This window comes from Bombina bombina, chromosome 1 (genome assembly GCF_027579735.1).
Source record: "Bombina bombina isolate aBomBom1 chromosome 1, aBomBom1.pri, whole genome shotgun sequence".
NCBI classification, from domain to species: domain Eukaryota; kingdom Metazoa; phylum Chordata; class Amphibia; order Anura; family Bombinatoridae; genus Bombina; species Bombina bombina.
Window position 1 is genome coordinate 1,097,327,066 of NC_069499.1, and position 19,367 is coordinate 1,097,346,432.

A 19,367-nucleotide genomic window follows, 5' to 3' on the forward strand; every position below is an offset into this window, starting at 1 on the left:
TCATTTGCTTGTTTTGCAGTTGGATAGAGTGGTGTTTCTGAAGTGAATGCCAAGAATAACACTATAGGAACTTCATTTTCATAAAAAGTGGCCACAATTTATCTCAAGTTCTATAACAGGATTTTAACAGTTCTCATATTGTAAATTGAGAAACTGCTAAGTGACAAGTTTGAAAATATCAACAAAACTTCCTAACCACACTGTAAAGAACATACGCCTAGATTTAGAGTTCTGCGTTAGCCGTCAAAAGCAGCGTTAAGGGGTCCTAACGCTGCTTTTTACCGCCCGCTGGTATTTAGAGTCAGGCAGGATAGGGTCTAACGCTCACTTCCAAGCCGCGACTTTTCCATACCGCAGATCCCCTTACGCCAATTGCGTATCCTATCTTTTCAATGGGATCTTCCTAACGCTGGTATTTAGAGTCTTGGCTGAAGTGAGCGATAGAGCCTCTACCGACAAGACTCCAGCCGCAGAAAAAAGTCAGTAGTTAAGAGCTTTCTGGGCTAACGCCGGTTTATAAAGTTCTTAAAGGGACATTAAACCCAATTTTTTTCTTTCATGATTTAGATAGAGCATGCCATTTTAAACAACTTTTTAATTTACTTCTATTGTCTAATTTGCTTCATTCTCTTGATATACTTTGCTGAAAAGCATATCTAGATATGCTCAGTAACTGCTGATTGGTTGCTGCACATAGATGCCTCGTCTGATTGGCTCACCCAAGTGCATTGCTATTTCTTTAACAAAGGATATCTAAAGAATTAAGCAAATTTGATAATAGAAGTAAATTGGAATGTTGTTTAAAATTGTATTCTCTATCTGAATCATGAAAGAAATTTTTTGGGTTTAGTGTCCCTTTAACTACTGTGCTCTAAACTACACTAACACCCATAAACTACCTATGTACCCCTAAATCGAGGTCCCCCCACATCGCCGCCACTCTAATAAAATTTTTAAAAATTTCACCTACATTATACCTATGTACCCCTAATCTGCTGCCCCTAACATCGCCGATACCTACATAATATTTATTAACCCCTAATCTGACCCCCCAACGTCGCCGCTACCTACCTACACTTATTAACCCCTAATCTGCCGACCGGACCTCGCCGCTACTCTAATAAATGTATTAACCCCTAAACCGCCTCACTCCCGCCTCAAAAACCCTATAATAAATAGTATAAACCCCTAATCTGCCCTCCCTAACATCGCGGACACCTAACTTCAAGTATTAACCCCTAATCTGCCGACCGGACCTCGCCGCTACGATAATAAATGTATTAACCCCTAAAGCTAAGTCTAACCCTAACCCTAACACCCCCCTAAATTAAATATAATTTTAATCTAACAAAATAAATTAAATATTATTAACTAAAGTCTTCCTATTTAAAGCTAAATACTTACCTGTAAAATAAACCCTAATATAGCTACAATATAACGAATAATTATATTGTAGCTATTTTAGGATTTATAAACCATATCCCAATAGAGGGATATGAAAGCGCGCTGAGTTAAGACAGTTATGTGTCAGAAAATTTGACTTGTAAGTCTAATGAAACGGGTCTACCGTATCAGCTTCTGGATGTGTCCATATAAAACAATGTTGGATTGAAGAGATGGGGATATTCTTCTTGTTAGGTGTAATAAGGCCAGGCAGCTCCTCTTGATCCCAGAGAGTGTAGCGAAGCTGTTGGAATACAAAGGGTAGAGAGAGGGCGCCACAATAGCGTAATATCGTCTGGTAATGCAGGTGTAGATATGAGTAAGTAATGTGCTTACCGGAATATACGGCACTGTGCTGTGACCAGTGCGTGGTGGCTAGTACACTGTGGAAACAAAGCTCCAAAGGCTCTTCTCCTGGTTGCCGCTTGGTATACACCTCCTGGTGACTGAGTTTCAATTAGTAAAAAGAAAGCCTTTACGTGTTGTTCTATTAGTGTTGGATAGCACAACACGGACAACTTCTTAGATAAAATAGCTTTATTGTTATGACGCGTTTCTCAACCCCATCTGGGTTGTTTCATCAGATAAAAAGCGATTCGAAGATAAAAAGCGTTTCGAAGATTTGAACTTGAATCTGATTGGCTGATTCAATCAGCCAATCAGATTTTTCCTACTTTAATTCCGATTGGCTTATAGAATCCTATCAGCCAATCGGAAATTTGAGGGACGCCATCTTGGATGACGTCACTTAAATGAACCTTCATTCGTCGGTAGTCGTCGGTAGAAGAGGATGTTCCGCGCCGGAGGTCTTGAAGATGGAGCCGCTCCTCGTCGGACGGATGAAGATAGAAGATGCCGCTTGGATGAAGATGTCTGCCGGTCCGGATGTCCTCTTCTGCCCGGATAGGATGAAGACTTCTGTCGCTCCGGATGTCTTCTTTTGGTCCATCGCTGCTCGGCTGAGTGAAGACGACTCAAGGTAGGGAGATCTTCAGGGGGTAGTGTTAGGTTTATTTAAGGGGGGTTTGGGTTAGAGTAGGGGTATGTGGGTGGTGGGTTGTAATGTTGGGGGTTGGTATTGTGTTTTTTTACAGGCAAAAGAGCTGATTTCTTTGGGGCATGCCCCGCAAAAAGCCCTTTTAAGGGCTGGTAAGGTAATAGAGCTGTTAACTATTTTAATTTAGATTAGAGTAGGGAATTTTTTTATTTTGGGGGGGCTTTGTTATTTTATTAGGGGGCTTAGAGTAGGTGTAATTAGCTTATAATTCTTGTAATCTTTTTTTATTTTTTGTAATTTAGTTTAGTTTATTTAATTGTAGGTACTTGTAGTTAATTGATTTAATTTATTTATTGATAGTGTAGTGTTAGGTTTAATTGTAACTTAGGTTAGGATTTATTTTACAGGTAATTTTGTAATTATTTTAACTAGGTAGATATTAAATAGTTAATAACTATTTAATAGCTATTGTACCTAGTTAAAATAAATACAAAGTTGCCTGTAAAATAAATATAAATCCTAAAATAGCTACAATATAATTATTCTTTATATTGTAGCTATATTAGGCTTTATTTTACAGGTAAGTATTTAGCTTTAAATAGGAAGACTTTAGTTAATAATATTTAATTTATTTCGTTAGATTAAATTTATATTTAATTTAGGGGGTGTTAGGGTTAGACTTGGCTTTAGGGGTTAATAAATATAATATAGGTGTCGGCAATGTTGTGGGCAGCAGATTAGGGGTACATAGGTATAATGTAGGTTGCGGCGGAGTACGGAGCGGCAGATTAGGGGTTAATAATAAAATGCAGGGGTCAGCGATAGGGGGGGCGGCAGATTAGGGGTTAATAAGTGTAAGGTTAGGGGTGTTTAGACTCGGGGTACATGTTAGGGTGTTAGGTGCAGACTTAGAAACTGTTTCCCCATAGGAAACAATGGGGCTGCGTTGGGAGCTTAACGCTGCTTTTTGGAAGGTGTTAGGTTTTTTTCAGCCCAAACTGCCCCATTGTTTCCTATGGGGAAATCGTGCACGAGCACGTTTTTCCAGCTAGCCGCTACCGTAAGCAATGCTGGTATTGAGAGTTGAAGTGGCGGTAAATATGCCTCTACGCTCCCTTTTTGGAGCCTAACGCAGCCCTTCAGAGAACTCTAAATACCAGCGTTGTTTGGAAGCAGCGCTAGAAAAAAAAACACGCGTAGCTAACGCACCCCTTTGGCCGCAAAACTCTAAATCTAGGCGTAAGTTTGTCTTTGCTGAATATACAGTACTGTAAGAAGATGGTGACACAAGGTTCTAGATACTATAAATGGTGTTTTTTAAAAACATTCGGCTAGATTACGAGTTGTGCATTAGGCTTAAAAAGCAGTGTTGGCCGGTCCTAACGCTGTTTTTTAATGCCCGCTGGTATTACGAGTCTTGCAGGTACAGGGGTACCGCTCACTTTTTTGGCCAGACTTGGAAATACCGCAAATCTACTTACGTAAATTGCGCATCCTCTTTTTTCAATGGGACTTGCATAGCGCCGGTATTATGAGTCTGACAAAAAGTGAGTGGTAGACCCTCTCCTGTCAACACTGGTACCGCATTTTAAGGTCAGTAGTTAAGAGTTTTACACTACAACGCCGTTGCATAAAACTCTTAACTAAAGTGCTAAAAAGTACACTAACACCCATAAACTACCTATTAACCCCTAAACCGAGGCCCTCCCGCATCGCAAACACTAAAATAAAAATTTTAACCCCTAATCTGCCGAACCGGACATCGCCGCCACTATAATAAATATATCAACCCCTAAACCGCCGCACTCATGCATCGCAAACATTAGTTAAATATTATTAACCCCTAATCTGCCGTCCCTAACATCGCCGCCACCTACCTACATTTATTAACCCCTAATCTGCCGCCCCCAACGTCGCCGCCACTATATTAAAGTTATTAACCCCTCAACCTAAGCCTAACCCCAAACCTAACACCCCCTAACTTAAATATAATTAAAAAAAATCTAAATAAAATTACTATAATTAACTAAATTATTCCTATTTAAAACTAAATACTTACCTGTAAAATAAACCCTAAGCTAGCTACAATATAACTAATAGTTACATTGTAGCTATCTTAGGGTTTATTTTTATTTTACAGGCAAGTTTGTATTTATTTTAACTAGGTACAATAGTTATTAAATAGTTATTAACTATTTAATAACCACCTAGTTAAAATAAATACAAAAGTACCTGTAAAATGAAACCTAACCTAAGTTACAATTACACCTAACACTACACTACAATTAAATTATTTCCCTAAATTAAATACAATTAAATACAATTAAATTAAATTATCTAAAGTACAAAAACAAACAAACAAACACTAAATTACAGAAAATAATAAACAAATTACAAGATTTTTAAACTAATTAGTCCTAATCTAATCCCCCTAACAAAATAAAAAAGACCCCCAAAATAAAAAAGCCCTACCCTACACTAAATTACAAATTGCCCTTAAAAGGGCCTTTTGCGAGGCATTGCCCCAAAGTAATCAGCTCTTTTACCTTTAAAAAAAAGTACAAATCCCCCCCAACATTAAAACCCACCACCCACACAACCAACCCTACTCTAAAACCTACACAATACCCCCTTAAAAAAACTAACACTAACCCCTTGAAGATCACCTTACCGGGAGAAGTCTTCATCCAACCGGGCCGAAGTCCTCAACGAAGCTGGGAGAAGTCTTCATCCAAGCCTGGCGAAGTGGTCCTCTAGACGGGCAGAAGTCTTCATCCAGACGGCATCTTCTATCTTCATCCTTCCAGCGCGGAGCAGGTCCATCTTCAAGACATCCGACGTGGAGCATCCTCTTGCTTCCGATGGCTAAGACTGAATGAAGGCTCCTTTAGATGATGTCATCCAAGATGGCGTCCCTTCAATTCAGATTGGCTGATAGAATTCTATCAGCCAATCGGAATTAAGGTAGAAAAAATCCTATTGGCTGATGCAATCAGCCAATAGGATTGAGCTTGCATTCTATTGGCTGATTGGAACAGCCAATAGAATGCAAGCTCAATCCTATTGGCTGATTGGATCAGCCAATAGGATTGAAGTTCAATCCTATTGGCTGATTGCATCCGCCAATAGGATTTTTTCTACCTTAATTCCGATTGGCTGATAGAATTCTATCAGCCAATCGGAATTGAAGGGACACCATCTTGGATGACGTAATTTAAAGGAACCTTCATTCAGTCTTAGCCGTCAGAAGGAAGAGGATGCTCCACGTCGGATGTCTTGAAGATGGACCTGCTCCACACAGGATGGATGAAGATAGAAGATACCATCTGAATGAAGACTTCTGCCCGTCTGGAGGACCACTTCACCCGGCTTGGATGAAGACTTCTCCCGGTAAGGTGATCTTCAAGGGGTTAGTGTTAGGTTTTTTTAAGGGGGTATTGGGTGGGTTTTAGAGTAGGGTTGGTTGTGTGGGTGGTGGGTTTTAATGTTGGGGGGGGATTTGTACTTTTTTTTTACAGGTAAAAGAGCTGATTACTTTGGGGCAATGCCCCGCAAAAGGCCCTTTTAAGGGCTATTTGTAATTTAGTGTAGGGTAGGGCCAGGGCCGGTGCTAGGATTTTTGGCCACACAGGCGAGGACACATTTTGCCGCCCCCCCCCGATTACATACCATCCTATTGCTAGTTAAAGGGATATTGAATCCAAGTTTTTTAGAGCATGACATTTTAAGGGACTTTAAAAGTAAATCCCGTTATTAATTTTTCTTCATTCTCCTGGTATCTGTATTTAAAAAGCTGGAATGCAAGATAAGGAGCTGGCCCATTTTTGTTTCAGAACCTGGGTAGCGCTTGCTTATTACATACAGTGTGTGTGTGTATATATATTTATATATATATACACACACACACACACACACACAGAGTGTGTGTGTGTGTGTGCATATATATATATATATATATATATATATATATATACATATATATATATATATATACACAGTGTGTGTGTGTGTGTGTATGTATGTGTATGTATATGTATATTTATATATATATATATATATATATATATATATATATATATATATATATATATATATATATATGATTTGTAGCACTAGGGAAGTAGATAAATTTTACATTGAAAAAGTTATTGTCCCCACAAAAGAAGGAAAGTTATGGATTACTGTTGTGGGTGAAAATTCTTAGCCACACATATTTACACACACATTTACACACTTACACAGTCACACAGACACACATTTACACACATATTTACACTTACAGAGACACACATTTACACAAACACACACACTTACACACACATTTACACACTTACACAGACACACAAACACACACATTTACACACATATTTACACACACACACACACATACATTTTGACATTTACACATATATTTACACACACATTTACACACACATACACACACACATACACACACACAAATGCACATTAATAAACACATTTAGATAAGGACACCTAGGCACTAGGACCATGTTATTTTAGATTGTTATGGTACAACTTACTTTCTGCAGCCAGGCTGCAAGCAATCATGTTCCAATGCTGTAGTTTAAACAGACAGGCCCCTATTGACGATCTGTGTCTGGACTGAACAGACCTGCTTCAGTGATCACAGACATTGAAAGCAGCTTTAAAATTCCTGTGTCCAGGAGCATGCAGCAACTGCTCTCTGTGTTTCAACTTGAAACACTAAGAGCAGTTGCTGTGTGCTGGACTGGACACAGGAGTTTTAAAGCTGGCCACGTTTTAGTTGTTTTTTTTTTGTTTGCAGTGTAGCTCAGCTGCTATTCTGTGCTAACAGCGTGCACACAGATCTCCTGACCTGTCTCTGACTAAACTCTGCACAAAATCAGCAGGTTTAGTTCAGGCTAAGCAGTCAGCAGACACTGCCCTGACTGCAGCGGCCACCCTCAAATGGAGATCATCACATGGATGACCGATCTGAGTCAAGCCATAGAATGACACAGTCACTCACCGGCATCCTCAGACACAGACTGCCCACAGACTTCTGCCTACTTCTCTCTCTCGACTCGTCTTCTGCCTGGGCTGGACCTGGTCATCGGGTTCTTCTGTTCTGGTGATGACCTGCCTCAGTCACACCTCCTCCCGTGGCTGGCTGCCTGTGTCACGTTCCCTCTCACTCAGTCAGAGAGTGACGTGATGTGACATGTCATCACCAGATTGGACCAGCAGCCAGTCAGTCAGACTAGAGTCAGCCACTCAGTGGCAGGTGCTGCGCAACTTAGGCAACTGGCAAGTCAGCTCCGCCTCTGCCTCCCTCGTCATCACACGGTACCAGCAGTCCTCCCTCCACTGAGCTGAGAGCTACTCACAGACAGTCTGACCGTTTAACTACTGTCTGTTATTATGATCAATTATATGTATATGTCAATGTCATTATTTATGTCGCGACTCGCGGCGGTGGCCGGGGCGGCGGTGGTGGTTGGGGAAAGTCGGCGGGATGGATCAAATAAAAAAAAAAAAAAAATACTTTTAATTTTTTTTTGTCATAGATAGGGCAGCAGCAGTCCGACTGCTCAGCTGAGCGCCCTCCTGCTGATGCGCCCTAAGGCAGCAGTTTATGCTGCCTATTACAAAACGCAGGCCCTGGGTAGGGCTTTTTTTATTTTGGGGGGACATTTTTATTTTGTTAGGGGGATTAGATTATGTGTAATTAGTTTAAAAATCTTGTAATTTGTTTATTTTCTGTAATTTAGTGTTTTTGTACTTTAGATAATTTAATTGTATTTAATTTAGGGAAATAATTTAATTGTAGTGTAGTGTTAGGTGTAATTGTAACTTAGGTTAGGTTTTATTGTACAGGTACTTTTGTATTTATTTTAACTAGGTGGTTATTAAATAGTTAATAACTATTTAATAACTATTGTACCTAGTTAAAATAAATACAAACTTGCCTGTAAAATAAAAATAAACCCTAAGATAGCTACAATGTAACTGTTAGTTATATTGTAGCTAGCTTAGAGTTTATTTTACAGGTAAGTATTTAGTTTTAAATATGAATAATTTAGTTAATTATAGTAATTTTATTTAGATTTATTTTAATTATATTTAAGTTAGGGGGTGTTAGGTTTAGGGTTAGACTTAGGTTTAGGGGTTAATAACTTTAATATAGTGGCGTTGATGTTAGGGCCGGCAGATTAGGGGTTAATATTTAACTAATGTTTGCGAGGAGGGAGTGCGGCGGTTTAGGGGTTAATATGTTTATTATAATAAAAACTAGTCACAGGGAAGGGGCGCTAATGAGGGAACAAACAAACCAGATATATAGAATGTAAAATAAGTCCTAACTATTATATAAATACCATAGTGGGATATATATAATGTATGCAAAATTGTCTTAAATGTAAAAATAACAATAGAATAATATGGATATATTATCACTTTAACAGTATGAAAAATGGCTTTAAAATAGGCTGTATTTCAGGAGCATACATATTTAGATGGTTGATCTCCCATGTATTAATTAGATTAGCAGACAGGTAAGGTATATACACTCCTGAAATACAGCCTATTTTGGAGTCCTGCATATGGGGTGAGCTGACACACCTTTCCCCAATTTGCCAGCCTGCTCCTACCAGCACATTAGTGTGCTCAGCCTAAATGTACAGGGAGTGCAGAATTATTAGGCAAATGAGTATTTTGACCACATCATCCTCTTTATGCATGTTGTCTTACTCCAAGCTGTATAGGCTCGAAAGCCTACTACCAATTAAGCATATTAGGTGATGTGCATCTCTGTAATGAGAAGGGGTGTGGTCTAATGACATCAACACCCTATATCAGGTGTGCATAATTATTAGGCAACTTCCTTTCCTTTGGCAAAATGGGTCAAAAGAAGGACTTGACAGGCTCAGAAAAGTCAAAAATAGTGAGATATCTTGCAGAGGGATGCAGCACACTTAAAATTGCAAAGCTTCTGAAGCGTGACCATCGAACAATCAAGCGTTTCATTCAAAATAGTCAACAGGGTCGCAAGAAGCGTGTGGAAAAACCAAGGCGCAAAATAACTGCCCATGAACTGAGAAAAGTCAAGCGTGCAGCTGCCAAGATGCCACTTGCCACCAGTTTGGCCATATTTCAGAGCTGCAACATCACTGGAGTGCCCAAAAGCACAAGGTGTGCAATACTCAGAGACATGGCCAAGGTAAGAAAGGCTGAAAGACGACCACCACTGAACAAGACACACAAGCTGAAACGTCAAGACTGGGCCAAGAAATATCTCAAGACTGATTTTTCTAAGGTTTTATGGGCTGATGAAATGAGAGTGAGTCTTGATGGGCCAGGTGGATGGGCCCATGACTGGATTGGTAAAGGGCAGAGAGCTCCAGTCCGACTCAGACGCCAGCAAGGTGGAGGTGGAGTACTGGTTTGGGCTGGTATCATCAAAGATGAGCTTGTGGGGCCTTTTCTGGTTGAGGATGGAGTCAAGCTCAACTCCCAGTCCTACTGCCAGTTTCTGGAAGACACCTTCTTCAAGCAGTGGTACAGAAAGAAGTCTGCATCCTTCAAGAAAAACATGATTTTCATGAAGGACAATGCTCCATCACACGCGTCCAAGTACTCCACAGCGTAGCTGGCAAGAAAGGGTATAAAAGAAGAAAATCTAATGACATGGCCTCCTTGTTCACCTGATCTGAACCCCATGGAGAACCTGTGGTCCATCATCAAATGTGAGATTTACAAGGAGGGAAAACAGTACACCTCTCTGAACAGTGTCTGGGAGGCTGTGGTTGCTGCTGCACGCAATGTTGATGGTGAACAGATCAAAACACTGACAGAATCCATGGATGGCAGGCTTTTGAGTGTCCTTGCAAAGAAAGGTGGCTATATTGGTCACTGATTTGTTTTTGTTTTGTTTTTGAATGTCAGAAATGTATATTTGTGAATGTTGAGATGTTATATTGGTTTCAATGGTAAAAATAAATAATTGAAATGGGTATATATTTGTTTTTTGTTAAGTTGCCTAATAATTATGCACAGTAATAGTCACCTGCACACACAGATATCCCCCTAAAATAGCTAAAACTAAAAACAAACTAAAAACTACTTCCAAAAATATTCAGCTTTGATATTAATGAGTTTTTTGAGTTCATTGAGAACATGGTTGTTGTTCAAGAATAAAATTAATCCTCAAAAATACAACTTGCCTAATAATTCTGCACTCCCTGTATAATAATTGTACTTTAAATGATCTGCACATGTAGTGCCTGTCTTTGTGTTTGCTTTATCCCAGCACTACAGCACAAGGGAAATTTCTGTTGTGGGTGAGCTGTTACACCTGTATAAATCTACAGCCTGCACCTATCAGCACACTGGTATGTTTATTATAGTGGCGGCGACATTGGGGGCCGCAGAATAGGGGTTAATAAATGTAGGTAGGTGGCGGCAACATTGGGGGTGGCAGATTAGGGGTTAATAAATATAATGTAGGTGTTGGCGATGGTGGGGGCAGCAGATTAGGGGTTCATAAGTATAATGTAGGTGGTGGCGGTGTCCGGAGCGGCAGATTAGGGGTTAATATTATAATGTAGGTTGCGGCAATGTCGGGGACGGCAGATTAGGGGTTAATAAGTGTAAGATTAGGGGTGTTTAGACTCGGGGTTCATGTTAGGGTGTTAGGTGTAGACATAAAATGTATTTCCCCATAGGAATCAATGGGGCTGCGTTACTGAGTTTATGCTGCTTTTTGCAGGTGGTAGACTTTTTTTCAGCCGGCTCTCCCCGTTGATTCCTATGGGGAAGTCATGCACAAGCACGTTACACCAGCTCACCGCTAACGTAAGCAGCGCTGGTATTGGAGTGTGGTAAGGAGCAAAATTTTGCTAAACGCTCACTTCTTATCTGGGTTGTAAAAACCCGTAATATCAGCGCTGTCTGTAAGTGTGCGGTGAGCATAAACTGTTTGTTAGCACTGCACAGCCTCTAACGCAAAACTCGTAATCTAGGTGATTATTTTTGGGACTTACGTATCTAAATGTCTGTAAATACATATATAAATACAGAAATACATATGTACATATATATATATATATATACACACATATACAGGGAGTGCAGAATTATTAGGCAAGTTGTATTTTTGAGGATTAATTTTATTATTGAACAACAACCATGTTCTCAATGAACCCAAAAAACTCATTAATATCAAAGCTGAATAGTTTTGGAAGTAGTTTTTAGTTTGTTTTTAGTTATAGCTATTTTAGGGGGATATATGTGTGTGCAGGTGACTATTACTGTGCATAATTATTAGGCAACTTAACAAAAAACAAATATATACCCATTTCAATTATTTATTTTTACCAGTGAAACCAATATAACATCTCAACATTCACAAATATACATTTCTGACATTCAAAAACAAAACAAAAACAAATCAGTGACCAATATAGCCACCTTTCTTTGCAAGGACACTCAAAAGCCTGCCATTCATGGATTCTGTCAGTGTTTTGATCTGTTCACTATCAACATTGCGTGCAGCAGCAACCACAGCCTCCCAGACACTGTTCAGAGAGGTGTACTGTTTTCCGTCCTTGTAAATCTCACATTTGATGATGGACCACAGGTTCTCAATGGGGTTCAGATCAGGTGAACAAGGAGGCCATGTCATTAGATTTTCTTCTTTTATACCCTTTCTTGCCAGCCATGCTGTGGAGTACTTGGACGCGTGTGATGGAGCATTGTCCTGCATGAAAATCATGTTTTTCTTGAAGGATGCAGACTTCTTCCTGTACCACTGCTTGAAGAAGGTGTCTTCCAGAAACTGGCAGTAGGACTGGGAGTTGAGCTTGACTCCATCCTCAACCCGAAAAGGCCCCACAAGCTCATCTTTGATGATACCAGCCCAAACCAGTACTCCACCTCCACCTTGCTGGCGTCTGAGTAGGACTGGAGCTCTCTGCCCTTTACCAATCCAGCCACGGGCCCATCCATCTGGCCCATCAAGACTCACTCTCATTTCATCAGTCCATAAAACCTTAGAAAAATCAGTCTTGAGATATTTCTTGGCCCAGTCTTGACGTTTCAGCTTGTGTGTCTTGTTCAGTGGTCAGCCTTTCTTACCTTGGCCATGTCTCTGAGTATTGCACACCTTGTGGTTTTGGGCACTCCAGTGATGTTGCAGCTCTGAAATATGGCCAAACTGGTGGCAAGTGGCATCTTGGCAGCTGCACGCTTGACTTTTCTCAGTTCATGGGCAGTTATTTTGCGCCTTGTTTTTCCACACGCTTCTTGCGACCCTGTTGACTATTTTGAATGAAATGCTTGATTGTTCGATGATCACGCTTCAGAAGCTTTGCAATTTTAAGAGTGCTGCATCCCTCTGCAAGATATCTCACTATTTTTGACTTTTCTGAGCCTGTCAAGTCCCTCTTTTGACCCATTTTGCCAAAGGAAAGGAAGTTGCCTAATAATTATGCACACCTGATATAGGGTGTTGATGTCATTAGACCACACCCCTTCTCATTACAGAGATGCACATCACCTAATATGCTTAATTGGTAGTAGGCTTTCAAGCCTATACAGCTTGGAGTAAGACAACATGCATAAAGAGGATGATGTGGTCAAAATACTCATTTGCCTAATAATTCTGCACTCCCTGTATACATACATATATATATATATATTTATATACACACACATATATACATACATATATACATACATATACATACATACAGTCCTGGTCAAAAGTTTTGAGAACGACACAAATATTATTTTTTACAAACTCAGCTGCTTCAGTGTTTTTAGATCTTTTTGTCAGATGTTACTATGGTATACCGAAGTATAATTACAAGCATTTCATAAGTGTCAAAGGCTTTTATTGACAATTACATTAGAATTATGCAAAAAGTCAATATTTGCAGTGTTGACCCTTCTTTTTCAAGACCTCTGCAATTTGCCCTGGCATGCTGTCAATCAACTTTTGGGCCACACCCTGACTGATGGCAGCCCATTCTTGTATAATCCATGCTTGGAGTTTGTCAGAATTTGTGTGTGTGTGGGGGGGTGGTTTCACCCGCCTCTTGAGAATTGACCACAAGTTCTCAATGGGATTAAGGTCTGGGGAGTTTCCTGGCCATGGACCCAAAATTTAGATGTTTTGTTCCCCAAGCCACTTAGTTATCACTTTTGCCTTATGGCAAGGTGCTCCATCATGCTGGAAAAGGCATTTCATTGTCATCAAACTGTTCTTGGATGGTTGGGAGAAGTTGCTGTTGTAGGATGTTTTTGTACCATTCTTTATTCATGGCTGTGTTCTTAGGCAAAATTGTGAGTGAGCCCATGCCCTTGGCTGAGAAGCAACTCTACACATGAATGGTCTCAGAATGCTTTACTGTTGGCATGACACAGGACTGGTAGTGATCACCTTTTCTTCTCCGGACAAGGTTTTTTCTGGATGCCCCAAACAATTGGAAAGGGGATTCATCAGAGAAAATGACTTTACCCCAGTACTTAGAAGTGCAATCCCTTTACCTTTTGCAGAATATCAGTCTGTCCCTGATGTTTTTCTTGGAGAGACGTGACTTCTTTGCTGTCCATCTTGACACCAGGCCATCCTCCAAAGTTTTCACCTCACTGTGCGTGCAGAGGCACTCACACCTGCCTGCTTCCATTCCTAAGCAAGCTCTGCACTGGTAGTGCCCCGATCCCGCAGCTGAATCAACTTTAGGAGATGTTCCTGGCACTTGCTGGACTTTCTTGGGTGCCCTGGAGCCTTCTTCAAGTACCACCCTCCTCCAGCCTTGTCCTTGTCAACACTGACACCTGTATTAACGAGAGAATCGCTGACATGATGTCAGCTGGTCCTTTTGTGGCAGGGCTGAAATGCAGTGAAAATTTTTTTTGGGGATTAAGTTCATGTTCATGGCAAAGAGGGACTTTGCAATTAATTGCAATTGATCTGATCACTCTTCATAACATTCTGGAGTATATGCAAATTGCCATCATAAAAACTGAGGCAGCAGATGTTGTGAAAATTAATATTTGTGTCATTCTCAAAACTTTTGGCCAGGACTGTGTGTGTATGTATGTATATATATATATATATATATATATATATATATATATATATATATATATATATATATATATACATACATACATATACAGTATATATATATATATATATATATACACAATATATATATATATATATATATATATATATTTCCAAGTAATAGATCCGCACTCGCTGGACTTTCAAAATATAATAGTTTATTGTGTACAGTGACGTTTCAGGGAGCCAACTGTCCCCTTCATCAGACGGGGACTGAAGGGGACAGTTGGCTCCCCGAAATGTCACTGTACACAGTAAACTAATGTGTGCGAGTGTGGATCTATTACTTGGAATTGGATATTGATGCTCCTGACACCCTGGCTCATATCTTAAGAGGTGAGAGTGCAAATCCCTATGAACTTTCATACACACACACATATATTTATTTAGACATGTGTGTGTGTATATATGTATCTCTATGTTAAAGCCCTTTGCAGTCTTTTTTTTACTAAAACCTGAGACCTCGTATCTTTAAACCCTTAAAACTTTTTATTGCAATACTTTATTTCAATAATTTTAATGAGATGGTGTTATGAAGTAACTATACTTTTTAATGTAATTTGGATGTGTTTTGTGCATGGTTTTATTTAAGCGTAACAGTTAACCAGAGCTCTTAGGTTGCGCTATCCCAATGCACATTAAATTCAATTGTACTCGAGCAAACGCGTTTACTTTGAACTTGTAATACATGTGCTACTTCTGACACACAAACACCCACAATAAACCCAATATCGCTTGTGTGCAACTGTTAGCTCTCACTCATAATCTAGCCCTCAGTCTTTTTAATTTTGAAGAAGGGTCCTGGCTTGGCATAAGGATATAGTAAAATTCTTGTAATGTAACTATACAGTAAACCTTTGAGCTCAATCAATTGAAAAAGTAAGCATATGTTGATTAACTGTTCATTTAAATTACCTTTTGGAGGTATTTCTGGCACTTCATGTAGGCTGCTGAGCTTTGGAGATCCAATGCTGGAAATAGAGACCCAAATACAGTTAGTACTAAAGGACAAAGAGGGATTATTATGCCAAATGAAGGCTTTGTACAGTAAGTGTATCTGATAGGCCTCGTTGCTGGAGATGTTTTGTGTATCTGGTGGATAAAGGAGTCTACAAAGAAAGCATGCTGGGTACTTATCACATCCAGTAGCCAATAGCTACCTTGCACCACCAAACAAACGAGGGCTGTCATAGCCTTCTCTACATATTCCTTTCATCTTCCTTTTACAACTCATCTATTTATCAGCTTCATCTATGTGTGATTGACAGCTAAATACAGGTGGCCCTCATTTTACAACGGTTCAATTTACACCGTTTCAGAATAACAACCTTTTTTTCCAGTCATGTGACTGCTATTGAAAAGCATTGAGAAGCAGTGCATTTATTAAAATAGCCAGTAGGTGGAGCTGTCCGCTTGTGTTGCAGCAAAGCCAAGCAAGCTGAAATTAATCAGTTTAACCAGACCTGAGCTATCGAGCAGATTTCAAAGGAACAAGCTCTTCCTGTCTATAAATCAGTCCAGATTGGAATGCATAGAAAGAACTGTTTGCAGAAAAAATGCAAGTGAAGTCTGTGTTGTGTGATTATTTTATTAGGTTTATAATGCTGTTTAGCAAATGTTTTTGTTCATTTAACTTCGTTTAATTATATATTTTGTGTTGTGTGATTATTTTATTAGGTTTATAATGCTGTTTAGCATTTAAAGTCTTCATTTCAAAGCTTTAAAACTAAATGTATTAGGTGTTACTTATGACAATTTTGAGAGGGGCCTGGAACCTATCTCCCTCACTTCACATTGACTTAAATTATAAACTGGGTTTCAATTTACAACGGTTTCGATTTACAACCATTCCTTCTGGAACCTAACCCCGGCGTAAACTGAGGGCTACCTGTACTTGTTTAGTGTGTGAAAGTATAGTCTAAAATACCAGTCCATAGTACTAAAACTTATAAGGCAAAAAATTGTTTAAAATGCTTAAGGCAGAGTAGAATTGATGTGACATCCAAAATATTTATTGTCAAAGTAAAGCCCTAATATGGTCTCAGACTGCAAATCAGATAAACAGTATGTTTTCTGCAGTAAAAACTGTCCTATTGGACTAAACAAAGCTTTAGACTGTAGAAGAATTACATTCCACACCACCACAATCTAAATATCAATCTTACACCTATCGCTAGCTATGTTTTTCCAAAATAAGTTTCTCTATATATGATACATACAGCACGCTACTCCTTATTTCTCTTACGATAGTTTATTTATCTAGTGGGCATACCATATGTTGAAAACACCTAGTGGGTATGTTACCCTCCTTATTAAAGATTTGAGCATGGCGAGGAGTACTACTAATTTTCTCTCCCTAGGGTTACCAACCTTTATTATATCCCACAGATATTGGAACACTACTCTGCCATAAGTCCAATTGGCTTCAACTAGATAGGTAGCGGTCATTGTGGCCTAACATTGGATCTGCACCCCCCCCCCCCCCGGTACTGGTTTACTTAGTAAACTTTGGAAATTTTATCCTAGTAACTTACCCCTAAATCGATATTATAGGCATTTTATTCTAGCGTTATATTTATAGCCCCCCCCTTTCAAGCTATACTACTATTATTCATATTTTTGCTTACCTGATGTACAATTTCCTCCTTTATATAGTCATTGCCCAGTTTGATGAGACCCAACAGGGGCCTCTATAGTTTAAGGAAGTTAATTTACCCTGGTAGTATTATTGAACTTGTTGATTAAAAATGGAAAACCTGAGATTCACCATATGCGACTACAATATACTGTATACTTGTATTAGTTTTAACTAGATTTGTTTCTTTCTTTAGATGTTTAAGGAGCCATATTCCTAATTTATATTTTGCGGATATGCTATGTACATCTTTTATGAATATTGCTAGAAGAAATATAGGGGCATATGTATCAAGCTCCGAATGGAGCTTGATGCCCCGTGTTTCTGGCGAGCCTGCAGGCTCGCCAGAAACAGCAGTTATGAAGCAGCGGTCACAAAGACCGCTGCTCCATAACCTGTCCGCCTGCTCTGAGCAGGCGAACAGACATCGTCACAATACAACCCGATCGAGTACGATCGGGTTGATTGACACCCCCCTGCTGGCGGCCCATTGGCTGCGAGTCTGCAGGGGGCGGCGTTGCACCAGCAGCTCTTGGGAGCTGCTGGTGCAATGCTGAATACGGCGAGCGTATTGCTCGCCGTATTCAGCGAGGTCTGGCGGGCCTAATCCGCAGTGTCGGATCAGGTCCGCCAGACCTTGATACATATGCCCCATACTTTCAACATATATTTTGTATACGTGGATATGCTATGTACACCTATTTCAAATCTCAATAAAAATATTTAAAAAAAAACAAAAAAAAACAGTGATACAATTACAGAAGTGCACAAATTATAACGACTACAAATTGTTTACATTTTTATTTTCTTGCAACACTAGTGTCAATTAGAAGAGCACTGGTGAGAAATTTAGCCAAGATATCGCAGCCATTACACGGCATTACCATTGTTACCTCAGCAATGCCATCTGTGCAGAAAGTGACAGTGATGTTAGTGCAAGTAATGTCCTATTAAGCCCTTGTATTCAGCCTTCTCTGGCATCCAGTGGGTTAAACCTAGCTACAACCCTAATCCTAAACCTTAGCCCCTAAAGCTAACAATACCTTAGATACAGGTTTATGATCATAGCATTACTGCATCATTTTATTTTAAGATACATTAAAGGGACACTCAAGTCAAAATTTAACTTTCATGATTTAGATAGAGCATGACATTTTAATCAAGTTTCCAATTTACTTCCAATTACTAAATGTGCACAGTCTTTTAATATTTACAGTTTTTGAGTCACCAGCTCTTAGTGAGCATGTGCAAGAATTCATAGAATATACATATATGCATTTGTGATTGGCTGATGGCTGTCACATGACATAGGAGGAGTAGAAATAGGCAGAACTTTGAAATTTGTCTAAAAAAATCAACTACTCATTTGAGGCTCAGACTATGTGCAATTGCATTGTCTTTTTATCATGCATTTGTTGAATATGCAAATCTACTGTATTTACTTGTCCTTTAATATAATACCAGTTAGATTAATTCTTAACAAAAGCAAAAGGTAAGCCAGTTTCATTTATACAGATCTAGATAGCCTGGTTGTCATGGCTCAGAACGCACTGCTCAAAGAAGATGAACTGCAAGATCAATAAACAACAAACCTTGGTCTTCGTGATGCAACTTCTGATTGGAGAAATTTGGATGGAGAAGTACAACAGGAACCATAATCTGGAATACAGAGGGAATGCATAACACTGAGTGAGTTTTAAACCCAATCAGAATCACAAATGAAAATAAAGGCAATTTAAAAAAAGGGATATACTACCGTATTTATGCTGATTTTTAATTGAGAAATGTCAAAATGTAAAACTTTTATACAAAAACTTCAACTGACAGGCTGATAGAACTTGTGAATCTATTCACTGCTTCTTCCTGGTTTTCATTCATTGGCTAAACCTGCCTGCATCATAAAAGCAGCATCAGAAAATGAAAAACGAAAATGCAAAAGAAAATAATATTTTCTTTTTTGTTTTCTGATGTTTTTGTTTTCGGTATGCAAAGAAAATAACAAATATTCTTTCCGAAAACAAAGGCACATCCCTAATAAATTGTAGATTTTGGCTGGAGTGTTCCTTTAATAAACATAATTTCTTTCATAAGGTGTTGAGAGTCCACAATCCATTACGTATGGGATTCACTTCCTAAGCACTAGGAGAAGGCAAATTTTCCCAAAACTCTCAAGAGCACTT

The 19,367-nt window shown here is 39.2% G+C and overlaps 1 protein-coding gene across 1 annotated transcript in view; it reads right to left on the reverse strand.

Annotated features, from left to right (window-relative positions):
• Positions 1-19,367, reverse strand: part of LOC128642528 (arf-GAP with SH3 domain, ANK repeat and PH domain-containing protein 2) — a 431,344-nt gene that overhangs the window by 33,663 nt on the left and 378,314 nt on the right. The window contains exons 24-25 of the mRNA XM_053695331.1: positions 18,780-18,846; positions 15,468-15,523 (exon numbers count right to left, since the gene is read on the reverse strand). Coding sequence (XP_053551306.1) covers positions 15,468-15,523; positions 18,780-18,846 — 123 coding nt within the window. The remainder of the gene's footprint in view (positions 1-15,467; positions 15,524-18,779; positions 18,847-19,367) is intronic.